The sequence below is a fragment of the Xenopus tropicalis genome, chromosome 6 (assembly GCF_000004195.4).
Source record: "Xenopus tropicalis strain Nigerian chromosome 6, UCB_Xtro_10.0, whole genome shotgun sequence".
Lineage (NCBI taxonomy): Eukaryota > Metazoa > Chordata > Amphibia > Anura > Pipidae > Xenopus > Xenopus tropicalis.
This window is the reverse complement of record NC_030682.2, coordinates 120,743,672-120,763,381: the sequence shown is the minus strand read 5'-3', so window position 1 is coordinate 120,763,381 and position 19,710 is coordinate 120,743,672. Positions and strand designations below refer to the sequence as shown.

Below are 19,710 nucleotides of genomic sequence, written 5' to 3'. Positions count from 1 at the left end.
TGCACCTCAGACCAGCTTAGGAATTAGTGATAATATCAAGGCTAAGTCGGCTATATATCTTTACTACAGTTAGTGATATATCCTTGCTGCTACCAGCTGAAACTTGAATGATGACCCTATTGACAGTTACTCCGGGAATGTAGTAGGGAGTTGTAGTTCAGCTACAGAGAGTGTCTTTTAAGATTACTTCTACTTTTACTTATTCATACTTCACATCTTATTGTTCTTGGCTTTGATTAACACGACTTCTTGGTTTGTTTGAGTAATTTCATATTTGTTTTGTACACCTTTTTCTTTGATGTCACCGTAGACAGAGGGGGGTGGGGCTTTGGCTACCGGGGAGTGACATCATCAGTCTGTTTTTGGCGCCACATTGGGTTTATCAAGGGGTTTGTGTTCTTGTTTTGCAGCCAAAACGTTAGCTAGATGCTTTAATAAATTTTCTGAAAAGGAAAGGTGGGGACAAAGAAATAGTAATCTTCTTGTAATGTGATAAGTGAGAACTATATTAGTTTAGAGGTATTAAATATTTAAAGATATTTTAATGCCATAATTAATTACTATCTACGGTGCCTTTTGTTAAGCTATGGCCGTTTCAACACCTGCCAGCGACTCTTGAGGTTTATGTCAGATGGCAGGCTTCTCAACGATGGAGACGAGAAGGGAATGACGCCCCTCCACTTAGCTGCAGAGAACGGGCATGAAAAGATTGTTTTTCTCCTTCTAAAAAGAGGTGCTTTACTTCTAAGGTAAAAGGATACAAAGTACAATGGTGGGCACTTGGAATGTGTCAGTGGTAGGTGTAGTGTACATAATCTTTTCACATCCTATGTAATAAGCCAAGTATCTTAAAACTGTGTGTGGCACCTCTACATGCAAATTTTAATAAAGAGCAGCCTTTGGACAATATTATATCACTTTTAATGCATATGCTATTGTACTGTATCTCAAAGACAACAGCAGCCTTCTGCAGAAGATTTTACACTCATGCCTGATCAATGAATGGGCACTGCCTGGGGCAGGTTAACGCAATGAAAGAAATGTGGTTGATCAAGGATGATTTCTATGTTGGAATATCTAAGACAATGGCAACTGCATTTTTACTTGTCCCCATAATAACGTAGCAAAGAGTTACAGACCTTTATAAAAATGAATGTAGCACATTTAAACATGTATTGTTTAAAATCTTAAGTGACCATCGTGGGTGGACAGCTCTACATTATGCTGCATTGAGTGGCTATACCCGTACGATCAAGACTCTTCTGGAAACTTCCATTGGGCTCATTGACAAAACAGACAAGGAGCAAGTAAGAGAGAAAAATTGTAACTATTACAATCCAAAGCACATGGTAATATTTAAAAATCTGTAAGAAAAATCATATTTACCAAAGCACAAAGACCCATACAGGGCCAATTTACTAACTTTCAGACTTTTTCACAAATCATGGTTTTTAGTATTTTATCATGTATTTTACTAATTACACAAAAACTGTTGGTCAGATTTTAATCTGACCCACAAAGTATTGTCATGCAACACCATGTAATGGCATGCAATTTTGTAGGATTCTGCAAAGGGCCACATTCACTTTCATGAAAAAATATTATTTTATAGTTTTATCACATAGAAACTTATGAACAAGATTACATTTGAGAAAAAAAACTTCTCCTAATTCAGTTCCAGGTTTTTCCCATAGATAGATGTTCTTCAGCCAATACATTTTGGACTGTTTGTTTTATTTCCATGAATTTGTTTGGAGGTGATAAACACATGCACCTTTTTTGCTCCAAAGAACACTGCAATGCATCTGGCTGGACGAGAGGGACATGCTAAGGCTGTCAGCCTACTTCTGGAAAATGGAGCATCCATTTTACTGAATGCGAATGGAGCATCGTACATTCATGAAGCAATACGCTTTGGGAAAAAAGATACGGTACTTGTCTCAATTCAGAGTGAACGGTAAGTACTCTGTAACAAAAAACTGCATATATATAAAAGAAATAATTTATGGGTAGTTAAAAAGGAAAGCAAATGGTTTCTACGTAAATAGTAGACGTTTTATTACGATACTTATGTCTAAACATACTCCTGCGCCACATGGTTGCCAGAGTGTCTGTCCTGCCTCTTCTAATGAATGGTGTGCAAATGCACGTACCATGCACAAAAACATGTTCATATACATCCAAAGTAAATAACTGCTAATGACATTTCTGTAATGCTCCTGTCACATCATTTAATGAGCAGTTGTATATGTATTTTGTTGCAGGTGGGAAGAGATCCTGCAAACATTCTCACATACTTCCAGTTACAAATGTGCTATTCTTGAAATGATATATCATCTTCCAGAATCCTTCAAAGTAGGTATCTTGAATGTCTCACGTCATCTATAACATTTTAGAATTGGGAATAATTACATAATCTTGTAACACTTTCAAATCCCAGTTGTTATTTCATATGTTAAAATCTTTGGTAAGTTAGGATGAAGGTTAAAGGTAATGGCACAAGATTAAGCTCAACCCTAACAATTCCTACCATAACCTGTTAATTAAGTGCCAGTAGTTTCATGGTTCTCAGGGGCTCCAGTGACAACTGAATAGTGACACGTGCAATGATATGTTCATTTCCCTTTCTTATGTTGGTATATATATATATATAATTAAATATATTTTGTTTTATTTTTAAGACGTTATTAGACAGATGCATGACTGAATCCATTGGAGACAAGAAAAGTCCTGATTTTCATGTAAGTTGTGTGGTATATATTTTCCAGCATAATTTATTACATACCAAAACAATTGTTCAATTAAATATTAGGGGAATATTGTCCCCACCCTCTTATCCAAAAAGTAAATATGGTGAAATGTATTACTTTATCTTTTTTCTCATGGTAATGATCGTTATTAGAAATACTGCTGGAAAAGCAAACATTACTTGTACTGATTTATATGGAAATCCCGATTGTCTGTAGGGGTCATTTACATACTTGAACACTGGGAGCAAAGTGCAAAAAAGGCTGAAAAAAGGAATTTTCTTTAATGCAGCATTAGGTGAAGACTGCAGCATTCCTTAGGGTGCAATTGCTTGATAACTGAACACTAAGAGGTACACTCTTCTGCCCTTAGTGCTCTAGCACTTGAGTCCCAAGTATTAGAAATTACTTCTAATTTACTGTTTAATTTGATTAGTACTATAAAATTATACACAATTATTACACAATTCTTATTCTTTTTGGGGACTTAAATCTGAATCAAAATCTTGAAGCTGAATTTCACCACCCCATGAATTGGATTTGACTGTTCTGACAACTGACACAGATAAAAAAAGGCTTTTATAAACATGACAATAGGTTAAAATATGTCCATTCCATTGTACTAATATGTGGGTGCAAAACAGCACTTGCTGCAATTGGAGAACCAATGACTGGAGGTGGAAATTAACATCATTTTATCAGCTTCCATGTACGTATGAGGCATCACTTCTGGTGCACCAATGCGATCCACTGTGTGTGAATGAATTACACATACACTCCCTCAAGGCAGGTGTTAATTCTGGGTTCCCACTTTTATTTGCACCCTGTACTTTGTAAATTGTATACAATTTATAGGAGGAGGCTGAAGGTATTAGGGGCAAGGTACAAAGAAGCAAGAGCACCCCCACCACAGTGTAATGTGTAATGGGGGTTCATCCCCAAACCTTTGTATTGTTTGGCTTGACTCTAGTAAAAACGGGTGTTACCCACATTTAGCATCATACCTGTGTGCTGCATTTTTTTTGCTATCGCCCAGCCCTAATTAGAGTTTTTCATCTTTTATAGATTTTAGCACTGCTCACTTAAACTATTTAATATATTTGGGAATTATGTGCATAATGAGACATTTGATGTATTTTGATTCATGATCAGAATAAATGTTCCAAAACTACAATTGCTGCCTTTTTTCCCATTTTTAGGTAGAATACAACTTCACATATCTTCAGTGTCCACTGAGTTTCAGAAAAGCGCACAAGAGAGAAAATAATGTACATTATGAACCTTTAACAACTTTAAATGTAAGTTTCACACTGTATACGCTGTATATAAATATTGGTTCCTAGCTGTACAGTCCTCATTAAAAGGAAATTCTCCTTTATACCGGTTTCTGATATGATGTAGACCAGGTCTGGCTAACTGGAAGCCTGCTCAACATCTCCACTTACTTATTTTTATGCTTAATTTCACTACTATATAACCCTGGAACTAGAGTTTAATGAAGTATTGGACTACTATGTACTAAATGGTAGATGCCTGCAAGCACAGCTGTTTTATAGATTTTAACAAGCTCTATAATGACAAATCAACATCTGCTTTCATGTTGAAGAGCAAGGAGTCCATTTGCATCTCCCTAGCACACAAGCATTACTCACATTTTGTGGGACATTGATTCAGAAAATGGGCTAGGACAGCCATAGGATTTAGAATTATTACACTATTTATTTGTTCTTCAGTTCCGTTCCACCTATGATAATGAAATACAAGTAAAAAAACAGAATAATCCCAGATTGCCCCTCCCATCTCAGTAGTGCACTTGGCAAGACCATAAGGGAAATGATTATATTGTGATGATGCAGCTCCATTCATGTCCATGTTAGAGTATGATCTACCTCATGTACCGATAGGAGACATATGCAGAATGGATTTTTAGCCCAAAAGGCTTTTCCTGAAAATATTGCTGTGCATGTCTCCATTCTGAATTTTTTATTTCCTCAGCTTTTCCTAAGAAAAGATTTAGGCCTCCAGTCTAGAGATGTTCTCACATCCTCATGTAGCTGCTTTAGGCTCCCAAGAGCTTTCAGCTACCTGCAATTGAATTCATCACCCCCACCCCCCAAAAAAAAACATTTTAAAAGCCCTTAGAAAACTATTTCCCCTAATACAAAATGCTTTGCTTAAATAACACACAAACATGCTTTAAATTACGCCACCATTGCTTTCTTAAAAAGGGGGGTTCTTTAAAGGGCAATTCACTATCAGTGAATTTATCGTGGAGTTTAACAATGGTCCAAACAAAGCCATGATCTCAACCCAACCCACTTTTTTCAATTTATCAAATAGGTGTATAAACAGGTGTCATGTGACCACTCTTAATAGTTCCTTTCAGACTAACTTATGATATCCTTTTGTTTTTCTAGGCCATGGTCCAACATCAGCGTATAGATCTTTTGTCTCATCCTGTATGTAAAGAATATTTGCTTATGAAATGGTATGTACCCAATTGCTAAGTGATGTTACACTACTTTTACTCTTATCATGTTTGTGACAGCAGACAGGGCACAACGTTGATTGTCTACGTTTATGGGTGATGAAGTTGATTTTGTTGTGCCCCTTGGGCCTTAGGTTTTTCATTCAATGTGGCCATTCTTCCAGAGTGAGTTATTGGTAATCATTGTGACACCAAACTGGGCAAAGTGATCTTTTGCAGAAGTTATTCCAAACCCAAATATTCTCCTTCTTTCTGCAGGTTTAGCTGTTGTTTAGTTTCACCCAAAAACATTGCTACTGTATATTTAGTGGCAAAAGGAAATGTGACTAAATATGTTGAAGATAAAGAATTCAGATGTAGAACTTTGGTACTGCTTCTAGAATTCAGTCTAAACCAGGAAAATTGCTTTGTCAAATTTGGTGCTTTAAGACACATTAAAGGAGACATATCATATAAAAATTAAGAATGTACCAGTGAATTATTCTCCTCTAAACATAGAAGATTGTGCTTATAAAAGTTGTGTTTCGGACTGATTTATTGAGAAATTCTACTGAAACTCCACTAGTCCCGCCCATCTTTTCCACTTCCTGCTGGCTGAATTCTCTGCATGTGCAGGGGAGCCGGTGGCACTCAGTACACTGTACTGTAGGATAAGAACCAATCAGCAGCTAGGCTGACCTGATAGGGAACTGATAGATTCTGTATAGACACATTTTGTATAGACACATGTTGCTAATTACAGAGCTGCCCAGAGGCTGGAATATCAGTGAAGTACAGTTCAATGCACCAATTTTTTTTTTCTTTCCAATATTTTTGTCTAGGATGGCCTATGGATTTAAGGCACATCTCCTGAACCTTGCAATATATTCCCTGGGCCTAATTCCTCTCACCCTGCTGATAATCAATGCAGTGAGGCCAGAATCTTTAGCCATAATTGAAGAGTGCGAACACTTAAAGCGAACAGATTTTTATAACTCGTCCATGAAGCAAGAATGTGCAAATGTGTCGAGGAAGCTCGATCTATTACAGCTCAAGGTACATTTGTGTGTTGAATAATAAAGCGATACAATATTTATGGTATTTAGAAATGATAGCAAGGCAACAGCTTAAATGGAGCCAGGCTTGATATTGTTGCACTGGTTAATGGGTTTGTAAGGATAACAAAAGCCACAATTTCAACTAAAGAGAATATGTTTTATATATACAGATTTTATCTCCCTACTTTTCTTTTGTATTCGAATGACCAAGCTGCAGGGTTGTGATATAGGAGAGAACCACTAACCATTATGCTGGCCAGTGGCAGGCCAATATGAGCTGCTGCTCAGCCACTCCTGACCAAGTTAGCAGCTTATTGGCTCATCTCTTTTAATAAACCTTGCTTTAAGGGGGACATATAGCATAAGTCAAAATCCCCCTAATCTTGTAGGCAAGATATGATCATTACCTTTAAAAATGACCTTTATTGGAGCTGCCCATGGATTCACTATGGTCTGTATTTCAAATGTGGGGTGAGCACGTTCTAACGGTCCCCACCAGAAGCACATTAGGAGGTGGGTAGCCTACTTCTTTTCATGCAAGATTATTCAATATTGTCAATTATCTAGGGGGCAGATTTATTATGCTGTGTAAAAACAGCAACAAAATTCACCACACATTGTCAGGCTTCGGCATGTAAAAAATGTTGTAAAATCAGCTTAGTTTTTTTCTTTTGGAGGGTGAACTTCTCCATTTATTTTACACAGCTTTTTACACTGTTTTTTCGCCAAATTTAATTTTACACAGCATAATAAATGGGTCCCTTAACTTCAATAAAAATGTTGAAAAAGAAAGGTGGGTAGCCAATCACAGCCATGCTTTTACACAAGCAAAGATAAGATGCAGTTCACTGTTAGGTCTGCCTAGGTGCTGATTGGTTCCTACCCTTTATTCCAAGTGCTTAGTGCTGGCAGCTTTCATATCGGTGCTAGTAGTGTTTTTAATAAAGCATCTCTTCAGCAAATTCTTACTATATTTAAAGGAGTACAATTCAGTGGCACACAGTAAGGCACAAGTGCTGTGAGCAAAGTGCAATTTTGAGTGCAATTGCAATTCCAATGCAGTATTTTTTCACAGAATTTGTGTCAAAGCAGTTGCAAGGGGCAATGCGCTTGGTGCAATTGCGGTGCAGTTGTATCCAGTTTGCCAAAATGATCACAACTACTCATGAATTCTGTCACAAATTGGACACAATTACACAAAAGCCTGGCTGGTGTGATTTCTGGTGCATGGCGTGCAAATGTTATCTGCACCTAATTCTTTTAGCATAGGTGTGCTGCGCCTGTAAGCACTGGGTGCAAAGGGAACCCTGGGGCTACCATATGATCAGGAGGTGGCAGTAGCTTCAGGATTCCCCTGCATCAGTATTCAAAGCAGGGCTTGATTTGGAAGCTAGGACTAAGCGTTGCTGAGTGCAACTACCTGTATATGGATGTACAAGGTGTGTATTTTGATGGGAGTACAGGTACCTTTAATAAAAGAGGTGTGTTATGTGTGCAGCCCTCTTGTCAGGTTATCACAAAGTATGATCTCTAATGATTTTTATGTTTTGATTCACCTGCTTTGATTTATTGCTACTGTTTTTCCCCATTTTTTTTTTATCCAGGATACCCAGTACACACGAGTCTGTATGGGCCTTGTGTTTTGTATGAGTCTATTTGGAATTGTAAAAGAGGCTGTGCAACTCTGTCAGCAGGTGATTTTATTTCCTACACAGAAATAACTCTAGTGATGTATTTATTGTTAAAGTGATACTGAAACATTGCTATCAATCAGCATGAATAGCGCCAACTGTAAAGTGTGCTCAGCCTGATTATTATGGTGTGGGCTATACATTATAATTCCAAGCCCCTTGTTCTTTACACGATCAGCTGGAAGAATAGAAAGGCGGCCATACCATGTAGTACACTTTGTCAATTAATGGCCATGGGCTGATCATTTGGAAAGCGTACCAGATAAACCTGTGTATGGCTGCCTTTGGAACGCTCTAACAAGCAGGACTTTCTCTACCTGTTGTATTTTTAGGTGATCTGTATTTTTGATGTATACATCCAATGTAGTGTGCTGCAGTACAGGTATGGGATCCATTATACGAAAACGCATTATGCAGAAACCTCTAAAATATGTAAAGGCCATCTCCCATAGACTCCATTTTAATCAAATAAATAAAATGTATAAAATTGATTGCTTTTTTTCTTTGTAACAATAACCCATATAAGACATAATTAATCCTTATTGGAGGCAAAACAACACAGTTGTGTTTTAATTAATATTTAAATGATTTTTTAGCAGACTTAGGGTATGGTGATCCAAATTACGGAAAGACCCCTCATCTGTAAAACCCCAGGTCCCTAGCATTCAGGATAACAGATCCCATTTCCAAACTTTATAAATTCATTTTCATAATAACAGTTTAGCATGGCTTCAGTACAGTCATACTACAGCATGTCTACATTATAATCATTATTTGTATTTTAAAGTTTTTAACTTTGTGAACCCTCTCCTACATTTCAGAAACTTGCATATATCGGTGACGGAAGCAATATTATAGACTGGTCCATCTACATATCCAGTATTATTTTTGTATCATCTCTGTGTCACTCACCAATTGTGGTATCAGGATTGCAATGGCAATTTGGAGCAATTGCTGTGTTTGCATCTTGGGTTAACTTTCTGATTTATCTCCAAAGGTAAGAATACAAAATATTCTATTATTATTATTAACATTTATTTATAAAGTGCCAACATATTCCGCAGTGCTGTACAATAAGTTCTATAAACCCATTCAGTTCTGCATGCAACTAGAAAGCAGGTGGTTCATTTGGGAATGAACCCATTGGCCCTGGAACATGTAATGGAATATTTGTACTTTTGGCACAGGACATGACTTACTAACAGATTAGCTATTCGTAAAAATAAGAGTGTATTGCAGCCATGATATGAGCATTGTGCTTGCTTTTGACTTAAATGTATTTCATAGGGACTATACTGACTGACTCTAATATTGTGTTTATACTGAGACCACAACTTGAATCATAGGAATAGGGTGCCTGTAAGATCCGCTTCCACTTACTGTTGTGGTATTGTGATGCCAAGGGTTTCTGAGACCATCTTTTCTTTTATCTTATAACCTCCCATTTATAAGAGAATAGCACTCTATGCACAGACATGTTTTTAATGTATTTATGTAAAATAGTATTGCAATGGATTAGAAACTGACAGTTTACCAAACTTTAATAGAGAACTAAACCCTAAAAGGAATATGACTAGAAATGCCATATTTTTATAGCATCCAGGGCTTCAGAGTTGTCACACCAATTTTGTTAAAAAGTGTCAGTGACACTGCTCTGGGCATCTGTTATACATTCTGTATTATACTGTTGGTCCCTAAGCTCAGTGACAGCAGCACAGAGCATGAGCAGTGTATCAGCAGAAAAGAAGATGGGGGGCTACTGGGGCAACTTTGAGTGTGTACACTATAAGGTGAGGGTGGGTCATTGTAGGCAGATGTCTGTAAATGTATACATTCATCATTAATTATGTGCATTTCTACAAAAGACTTCTAAGGTAAATGTATTAAAGGAAATAACTTTGCCAATGTTTATCTTTTCACAGGTTTGAAAGTTATGGAATTTACATTGTGATGTTTTGGGAGATTCTGAGAACCCTTTTGCGAATTGTCTTTCTGTTCTTTTTCCTAATTCTGGCGTTTGGACTGAGCTTCTACGTATTTCTGTATCCTCAGGTTTGCTGCATTCTTTAATGTATTATCTCTGTAGACCCATGCCATGATCTGTCATTTCAGCAGTGTAATTCATTTTATTTCAGTGATACTGGTGCTTCTACACTAATAGCAGCATTGTATTGCTGACATAACAATACCCATAAATTGTGCAGTTAGTAAAAAAATAATTTTAAACTTGCCAGAGAACCTACACTCACCCATGCAGAGTGTGCTTTCTGTTCTATATTGTATCTGAGGGTTTAACCTTTTTTGCATAGACTGTGAGTTAGAGCCAACCACTGATCACCCTTTTTACAGGGGGGTGGCAAGACCAAATACAGAAAGAAATACACACAAACTTTACAACCTGGTTTTGTTTATGAGAAACTCATGCTGTTAGTAGGAAGATGGCATGAGAGTTACGGTAGAAATAATAATTTATGGCAAATGTGAATGACCATGACCATATCTCCATATACACTGCAAAATAAGCATGGCTTTAAACAACCCATCAGAAATAATAATTGTAATCCCCTTAAAAGGCAGTCTAAAGCTACAGCACCACCAACAAGTGCTTACAAGTAATAGTTTTCTATATATATTTTTTTTCGTTTTCAGGTGGGTGAATTTTTGGCACCTAAAACTTTACAATTGTGTCTTTATTCTCATGGCCAACAGCCCTATGTCGGGTAAATTTAATTTGTTTCCCCTATTTTGAACAGGACTTTACTTTTCAGATTCCTTCCTATTCATATGACTCCTATTTTTATTACTAAGAGCAGCAGCAAAGAATCCATGGAGGGTCCATGGATAGCTCCTGAATTTATGTTAAGCCATGGGCTCTTCATGTTTTATATGCTTTGCTCTAGGTTAAATGGGTTCTGAGAGACCACCTGCAAAACCCCCAAAATGTAAAATCCATTAAGTTTTTGACTTTTGTTTTTTAATTTTTTTTACAGGTGACCTTCAGCAGGCCCTACTTTGCCTTAATGCAGTCATTTACTATGATGTTGGGAGATATTAACTATGAAGAAGGATTCCTAAAACCACTACTTGATGACCAAATAGAGTACCCATTCTTTACATTTATCCACCTTATTATGTTTACATTGCTGATACCTATCCTACTTATGAATTTGCTTGTAAGTTATTTGTGTTTGTATATTTATTTGATTTAGAGTGTATAAATATGTACAGTCATCCTGCCCTTCTCATATATATAAATATATATGAATAAACTGTTCTTCGTTATGTCATCTTGGCGTTGTACTTGATATAAAGACTATAGGGGACCATTTATGAGCAGGAAGGCAGTATGCAAAGTGCAGAAACTCAGTGCAGCCCACCCTTTTATGGAACTTGCCAGGCTGTTTTTATTATGAAATCATAATGAGTCTTAGAATAAAACTTTTATTTTGCCAATACAGGTGATTTGTGAGTGCAATAACTAGGTAAGGTAGTAGTGCTAGTTAGGTTAGATTATTTAAAATACTGGTAAATGTTATGTTGTTCAAGACAATAACCCAACACTCCTGTTCGTATGGTACTATAGATTGGTTTGGCTGTCGGCGACATTGCAGAAGTACAACGAAATGCATGCTTGAAAAGGATTGCCATGCAGGTAAGGAGCACAACTGTTTCGAAATCAACCAACAGCTTATATGATCAGGTTAAATATATGTCAGCTATACAAAAGCAATGTTCTAAAATGGACATATTTTAACCAGAGTTTTAACCACTGACCTGTAGCATCAAATCTAATGCAAATCACATGTTAACTAAAGGGCAATGTGCCTAATACGTATTTTTTATGGAAGCACAAGAGCTAATAACAGCATTAAGTCATTGGTTGATGTTGATTAAAGCTCTAGAATCTGTGCCAAAAGTATAGCAATGCTAACAAATCATATATATCGATATTATCCAGAAAATGGTGATGCTATCTATTACCAATTATTTTGTTCTTATGTTATTAGTATTATTCTTTTTTAATGCGTGCACTAATGTTGCCTAGTCAAGGGGAACTCCGCCCAAATACAACTTAAAGTTTTTAAAACGAAACATTATTTCCAATAACTTTGCATTATACATCAGTTATAAAATATGCAGGCTTTTCATGAGTTTTAATAATATGGTTTGGAAAAGTTCCCTAAGCCTGGCCCCCTGTTCTGCTGATCTGGCTGACTACTTTGAGACTCAAATAAAGTAACAGTAGTCGACTGTCCTCAGCCTGCCTTCAGTCTGCACCCTCCAAATCCATATCCCACAAGGAACATCACAGTGCAATGCATTATCGGTTATGTAGTTCCTGCATGCTGTCTGTAAGCTGTGGAGAAGTTGTTACAATTTGTAACATCACTGTTTTGGCCTTCCTCCCCTGCCAGTATTTTAAATGATGCAGACCGAGAAGAACTTTTTTGTTTGCAGCTGGATTTCAGCATATAAAAATTGTATTTATTCATACAAGGAACAGATTTCAGTATTAGGGGTTTCTGTTTGTGTGGGGCTCTTTGACAAATCTCGGTTTGGAAGCCGGAGATCCCCTTTAAAGACTGACATCACATGACACCTACCGGAGTCTAGAGATAAATAACAACACAACATTTTCTTGCATCAATTTTGACATTGCTCGGCGATAATTCTGGGACTAGATTGCTAGAATCCCATTACCCATTGGGGCAATTACCCCCATTATTCTGATTGCTCCAAACCAATTTAAGCTAACCGAAATACTAAAGGATTAACTTAAGTCAAGAATAAAAAACATGTTTTGTAACTATTTCCCATGTCTCTAGCAGAAGAATGCATATAAATTATATCAAGCTAAGACAGCTTGTTGTCCTTTCCAATTTTGGTTTGAACTAGCCAGGAGCAACCTATACTTGTAGAATTAAGAGTAGTGTATGGACAGAGGGCAGCCAGGAGAAGTGTTTGCTTCCTCTTTAATATCGCTGCTGACATCCTAGTAAGGCTGATTGCCGTACGCTATACTGCCGTATCATAGTATCCCACACATTTTCAAGTGATAAATAAGGATGCTGAGACCTGAAGTGCTTTCCATTCAAGTAAATATCAAGTAAATGGAAACCATGCAGGGCGAGCAGCATTATGTTTGCCTTGCTCAGGCTATGCAATCCCCTGAATGAATAGATTGTTGTAGCTCTCTTACCTTGATAAAATATTACCAACACTGATATATTTGTCATCATTGTCTTAATACTTATTGTATGACATAAAGTGGGCACTGTATTCATTAGAGCTCCAATAAATATTGCTGGATATAAGGAAAATCATATAGAAGATAGGGACTAAGTGGATATCTGGTCCTGGGAAGAAGGTTTTCATTGGATCAGTGATGGAAAACAACATTGCAGTATTTTAGTCAGTTATAAACTCATGTATATTTTAATAATGATTATGAGCTTTCACTCTGTTTTGGGATTAAATGCAGAATACAGTGGTCACTGGTGCATAATGGAAGTATTTTATTAACCAGAGAGATATATGACTGGCACAGGCCTTGTAAGTTCATAAGTATCCAGTACCAACACTAAAGGTGACTTCATGCATGTCTTTAGGTGAGCCTTCATACAAGTTTAGAAAAGAAGCTTCCTTTCTGGTTCTTAAAACGTGTGGATAAGATCAGCATTACCGTGTACCCAAACAGACCACGGATCTGGGGAATAACTTTCACATCAGTAAGTGGTATTTGTCTGTTTGCTTTGCAAGAAGGTGAAAATATTTGCTTGGCTGTTACACTGGTATGTGGATTGCTCTGTATTGTAAAGGTATGGGATCCATTATAGAGAAACCCATTATCCAGAAAGCTCCGAATTACAGAAGGCCACTTCCCATAGACTCCATTTTAATCAAATAATTAAAATTTTAATTTTCTTCCCTTTTTCTATAATAATAAAACAGTACCTGACCCCAACTAAAATATAATTAATCCTAATTGGAGCCAAAACAATCCTGTTGGATTTAATTAATGTTTAAATGAGTTAAGGTATAGAGATCCAAATTATCTAAAGATCTCTTATCTGGGAAACCCTGGTCCCAAGCATTCTGGGTAACAGGTCCCATACCTGTATTGTATTGCATTGTAGAGCTTTGTCAGACAATTACCTGTCTTATTTAGACCTGTTTTATTTTTCTTTTTGGGAGATGTGTCAGTTAAAAGCTAAAGCACAAAGCTGATTGGTGCTATTCTTTTGCTTATGGTAAATATTGGACAAAAAAGAAAGGGTATTTAAAACCTATGGCAAGCTTTCCAAAATTGAAAGTAAATGGTTTCTCTCAAATTTCAGGCCCACTGTTTTTATTATTTAATCCATAAAATAAGACTTTTAATGAAAATATGACCCTGGCTCTCTAGCCATTATGTGTGAATCCTTATTTTATTTTTTCTTATAAAACATGTAATAAAACCTAGGAAGAAAGGCAGACCAGAGAAAATTTCAAATGCCCTTAAGCTCCATTCAGATGAATGAATGAAGCTCTCACAGTACGATACATTATATATATTGCAAGAAAGGAGACTGTTATGCCATTTGTTTTGGCACCATCACATTGCTCCCAAGGATCGCAGAATGAGATAGCTAATGTTTCTTTGAACGATCATTGCATTACTAGCATGCAGAGTCCACACAAATACATAATGTTATCCACCTTTTTCTAGTCATTGGCTCACAATAACCATATTATGATTCAGCAGGCCTCCACCCTAATATCACAATATCCCATGCGTTTGCTCTTCTTCTGTTATACAGAAGCCATTGTCTGATCTCATTACTCCAGGCACACTCTGGAGCTCTCTGCCTTTCCCCACAATGCTTGGTTGATCAGGCCTATCAGTAGGCCCCATACATGGGCCAATAAGTTGCCAACTTAGTCTGGGGGGACTGAGTCTGCAGCTCTTATCATCCCCTGTATGGCCAACCCTAGTGAATTAGTAAATGTAATAAACAGTAAATTGCCACAAACGTAAAACTTTAAAATGTATAAACATTTCCAGAGAACAGCTAATTTCATATCTTTGTTTTTGTTTCCCAGAATTTTTTTCATTATTTTAGTTCTTGTGATGATGTGAAAGCAGAAATTCCCATAAATGATGAAACTATGGAATTGGAGCTTTGGAAACAGAAAAACAGGTTTGTTTTGATTTTGTTCTTTTGCCTTACGTGATTTACATGCTACTCATAAACGCAATAGATGCTTGTCAGTTAATTCTTATGTAAGGGACCAGCAGATCTAAAGTGAGAGAGACCCCAATAGAACCCTCTCACTACTGAGCAATAGAATCTTCTTGGTGGTGTCCTTGTGCCTGACCTATACCCCTATACTTCAGATTGTAATTAATATTAATCTATAAATTGGTCTCTGATTGTGTGTGAACTAGGTTGAAGGACCTCACCACAATGATGCAGAAGCAAAATGACCTAATTAAGCTAATCATTCAGAAAATGGAGATTGTCTCTGAGGCTGAAGATGAAGATGGCGATAATATCTGTCAAAGCAAAATGATGAAGAAACAAAAGCTTGATCGTAAAGAAAGCAAATGGGACTGTGTAGCGAAGGCTGTAAAATCCTGTAAGAACGTTTAGGTAAAATATCACTTTGCCATTATTCCAATGTGAGCAGGCTGCAGAAAATGAACTAAAACTTGAATGTATTTTCTCAGATTTTCTTTAGAACGTGCATGGGTTGGTTATTGTATATGTGTTATGCTGCTTATTGCATGGGGCAGTGCTGTCTACTTTATCCATTATTTTAAGACAGTGTTCTAAAGTGTTGCTTACACATTTAGCTTGCAATTACATTAAAAACCTGAAGCAGCTCCCCATTATCCACTAAATGCTATCAGTTGTGCACACAATTTTGACGCAGGTACTTCAGCTATTACATTTTCTTTTTCTGTGCCTTGAGACTTACTGTCTTTCTCTTATATCAGCCATTTCCAATATTTAATATTTGTATTTATACATGATAAAAATGAAAAAAAAATATGAGAGGAATGTAATAAAAGTTGTTCACAATTCCATTTGTACAAACAGTTTTGTCTTTGTCTTTGAGAAGTGTATAGTGACTGACCCAGCACTGGGACATGATTGTAAATGTTGGAATGAATTTACTTTTAGCTAAACTGGAAAAGCCATTACTTTGCTTCAAAATGCCAACTTCAAGCAACTGTTGAAGGCAAGAAAATGCAGTGCTCAGTGACAATTTGCTGTGCAATAAGTGAAAATGAAATATATAACATTGATATATAAATATATAACATTGAATTCTGTTCACTTTACTGCATTGTAATTACTTGCTTATGTGATTTTCTTCAAGAAAATAACCACAATCAATTGTGTAAAGGAAATGGCACAATATCTGCCTATGTAGACCAAGGCCTAGGCCAGTGGTACAGTCCATTTGGCAGAAGGCAAACACATTTGTCTGTCTGTCGCTACTAGTAGTGAATTGAACTTCCCAGTCTGATGCACACAGATGTTTTGGTGCCCTAGGATCTACCTATCACTGCTTTGTGTGTGTCTAATAGGGCACTTTACTATTACGAGTGCTAACAGCTGGACAAAGGAGTTTTGACTGGTGCTGTTCTTCATCAATCACAACATTCACTGTATGGAGGTCGCTTATTCACTAAGTATAAACATAGTTTATACTTTAACCGTTGCAGGTGAAAGACACCTCTCTTGAAAAATACCTGCATGGACCTGACTTGAGAAATGCTTTGTCGTGGTTTTGTAATGTATTATAGAAATCTACCCCAGACCCCCTAGCTAAGGTCAAAGGTAAATTGATATACCAGACCTGGATGACGAAATGTGGGATGACACTCTAGAACAGATTCCTGAAACAACAATGTCAGAGATAGATTTATCGAAATTAACTTAGGATGAACTTGCCCGGCTTAAACTTTGTATACCTTTTCTTTCTTCTTCTTTTTCCTTCTTTCTGAACTGTTGTTAAAATGTTAAAACCTTAAATAAAAACGTATAAAAAAATGTAACAAATCGTAATATATATGTGATTCACACTGAGCAGCTCAGTTGGGTTAGATTTGAGGTACAAAGATGCTGGCATAAGATCTGTGAAGGATGCTGATATAAGTGATGCACAAAGGAGGGGCCAGTCCCACTGCTATAATGAGAAAGCATGAAAGGAGACTGGCCCACTGCTGTGACTTGTTAGGTAGTGAGGACATGCTGTGAATGTGGTTAGAAGGTAAAAAAAACTCATTGATTGAAAAAAAAAAAATCAGTAGTGATGCACAGGTTGATCTGGGATCTGCTAGTTTACCTGCAGTTAAAGTGGGTTTGGGTTGACATTTGGTCCTACAATGGCAACATATATCGTGGCTGGTCTAGGGTAGTTTAAAGGCACTTGGGTCATTGACAGGATGAGAACTGATAGAAGGGCAAAGTTGCCAGCCGGGTCCATCCTAGAAGATGAATACATTACCCAGCATGCCTCTGTTTGATGTAATGCCATTGTTTAGCATCCATATGCTATTTCCTTCTGAATACCACACACACTCACAAATCAAACATTGCGACATTTTTAAACCACCTGCAAGATGTTAGGCAAAACTGATACTCAATAGGATGAGCTGAGCCAGTTTCCAATACACTGATTGTATGTTGAAATATTAATCTACAAGAAAGTGGTTTATTCCTGCTGTTTGTCACCAAAATGCCTCTGCGTGGACTGAACATTGTTATTATGAGCATTTGTGAGCACTATTCAGTGTCACTCAGCGTACATGTCTTATATAGTGGAGCCATCTTGTGGCAATATTGAATATTGCGGTTATATAAGTGATGTCCTGTCTGCCATTTCCATGAAACTCTCAGTGCAGTGCTACTCATAACTGGGTGCCAGTGCAGAGGCCAGGATTTGGCTCAGGGTTGAAGTGAATCCCAACACTGTTTTCCAGGATTTAGATGTTAGACGTTTAGATGATATGAATATCATATGGCATGTTTTATGCATTAGCCTTTAAGGATAACATTTATAAAATCCTGTGTTTTGTTGCCTTAAACAGTACCTGTTGTAAATACAGGCCATGATAGACTGTACTCTTGGCACGGATATTTAGCAATAACCCATAGAGTGCCAGTCAGACACAAACTATGTAGGGAAATGTTGAATATTTACTAACAAGCTTATCTATGCAGTGTGAATTGATTATATAGATTCACCACATTCCCCCTTGTTCTGGCCTCCCCTTCTCAAGGTCCTTAGAGATACAGAGTATGGGGAATGATGTAGGAGGGCCCCTGAGGCCCGTCTTTTGCTTTTTGATAAGCAGAAAAATCTGTGCTTAGTTCTAGAGCCACCTAGTGGCTAGTAACAGAAACTCACCAGATATTTTTTACATAAATTAAGAAACTCTAAAAAGTAACTATCTGCCCTGTTTTCTGTATTGCAGTTTCACAAGATTGTGTTGAGGTTTTATGTTACATAGGGTTGAAAAAAGACCAGAGTCCATCAAGTTCAACCCATCCAAATAAACCCAGCACACCCAACCCACACCTACCAATCTATACACTCACATACATAAACTGTATATACAACCACTAGTACTAACTGTAGATATTAGTATCACAATAGCCTTGAATATTCTGATTGATCAAGAACTCATCCAGGCCCCTCTTAAAGGCATTAACAGAATCTGCCATTACCACATCACTAGGAAGGGCATTCCACAACCTCACTGCCCTCACCGTGAAAACCCCCCTACGCTGCTTCAAATGGAAGCTCCGTTCCTCTAATCTAAAGGGGTGACCTCTGGTGCGCTGATTGTTTTTATGGGAAAAAAAAACATCCCCCATCTGCCTATGTGAACTGCTTTGTATGTATGTGCATTGTACATTTATTAACTTATTCAGGTTTTAAAATGTATTATGTAGGAGGTTATTGTGGATCTATCTCCTTGGAACTCTTCCACTGTTAGGCCTAAACTCTATTTTTGTTGTAAGCCCTTTTGTATTTATGGGTGTAACTTTTTCATGATGTTGTAATCTAATGTATCTGCCAATATGTCTAAATCAGGGAGAGAATTCAAAACATTTACAGTTCTTACTGTAACAAACCCTTTCAGTATCTTAAGATCTTACCTACTGGTAAATCATATCTCCCCTTAAGGAGGACCTTCAGTGTAAAGAGCCCCAACTTGGCCAGTCTTTCTTCATAACTGAGACTTTCCATACCTCATACCAGCTTAGTTGCCCTTCTCTGGACCCTCTTGAGTTCAATTATATCATGTTTGAGCCCTGGAGTTTTTCCTGGTCGCTCTGCAAGGATGCCACATGCTGCATGGATTAAATTGGGCAACATAGTTTTGATATATATAAATACAGAAAATACTTAAAATCCCCTCCCTGCCCATTAATGAAAAAATGAAATAAAACTGGACCCAATACAGAACCCCGTGGCACAATGTTCCCTCTTTTTATTTTATTTAGCCGTGTGTGAAAAAATTGTGCACATGGTTTAAAAATAATATGGACATTTTTTTAAAAAAAGTGTGTGCATGGAGAAGTGGGTGTTTCAGAATAGGTACAAAATTATTTATTTTCACACAATTCTTTGTGTGCATTGGGCTCAAAATGTGTGTGCATGCACACAGCATAGAGGGAATATATATGTATGTATGTATGTATATCTTTATTTATAAAGTGCTACTTATGTACGCAGCGCTGTAC

The 19,710-nt window shown here is 37.1% G+C and overlaps 1 protein-coding gene across 1 annotated transcript in view; it reads left to right on the top strand.

Annotated features, from left to right (window-relative positions):
- The window catches only part of trpa1 (transient receptor potential cation channel, subfamily A, member 1), a gene marked incomplete at its 5' end in the record, with an annotated part of 34,604 nt that extends 17,597 nt beyond the window's left edge, over positions 1–17,007 (top strand). Inside the window, 16 exon segments of the mRNA NM_001127962.1 lie at positions 585–749; positions 1,193–1,307; positions 1,791–1,957; positions 2,265–2,355; positions 2,682–2,741; positions 3,947–4,045; positions 5,165–5,235; positions 6,057–6,270; positions 7,877–7,966; positions 8,785–8,960; positions 9,886–10,015; positions 10,954–11,136; positions 11,547–11,615; positions 13,573–13,692; positions 15,047–15,144; positions 15,393–17,007. Coding sequence (NP_001121434.1) covers positions 585–749; positions 1,193–1,307; positions 1,791–1,957; positions 2,265–2,355; positions 2,682–2,741; positions 3,947–4,045; positions 5,165–5,235; positions 6,057–6,270; positions 7,877–7,966; positions 8,785–8,960; positions 9,886–10,015; positions 10,954–11,136; positions 11,547–11,615; positions 13,573–13,692; positions 15,047–15,144; positions 15,393–15,597 — 2,053 coding nt within the window. The 3' untranslated portion in view covers positions 15,598–17,007.
- Between the last annotated feature and the right edge of the window lie 2,703 nt (positions 17,008–19,710).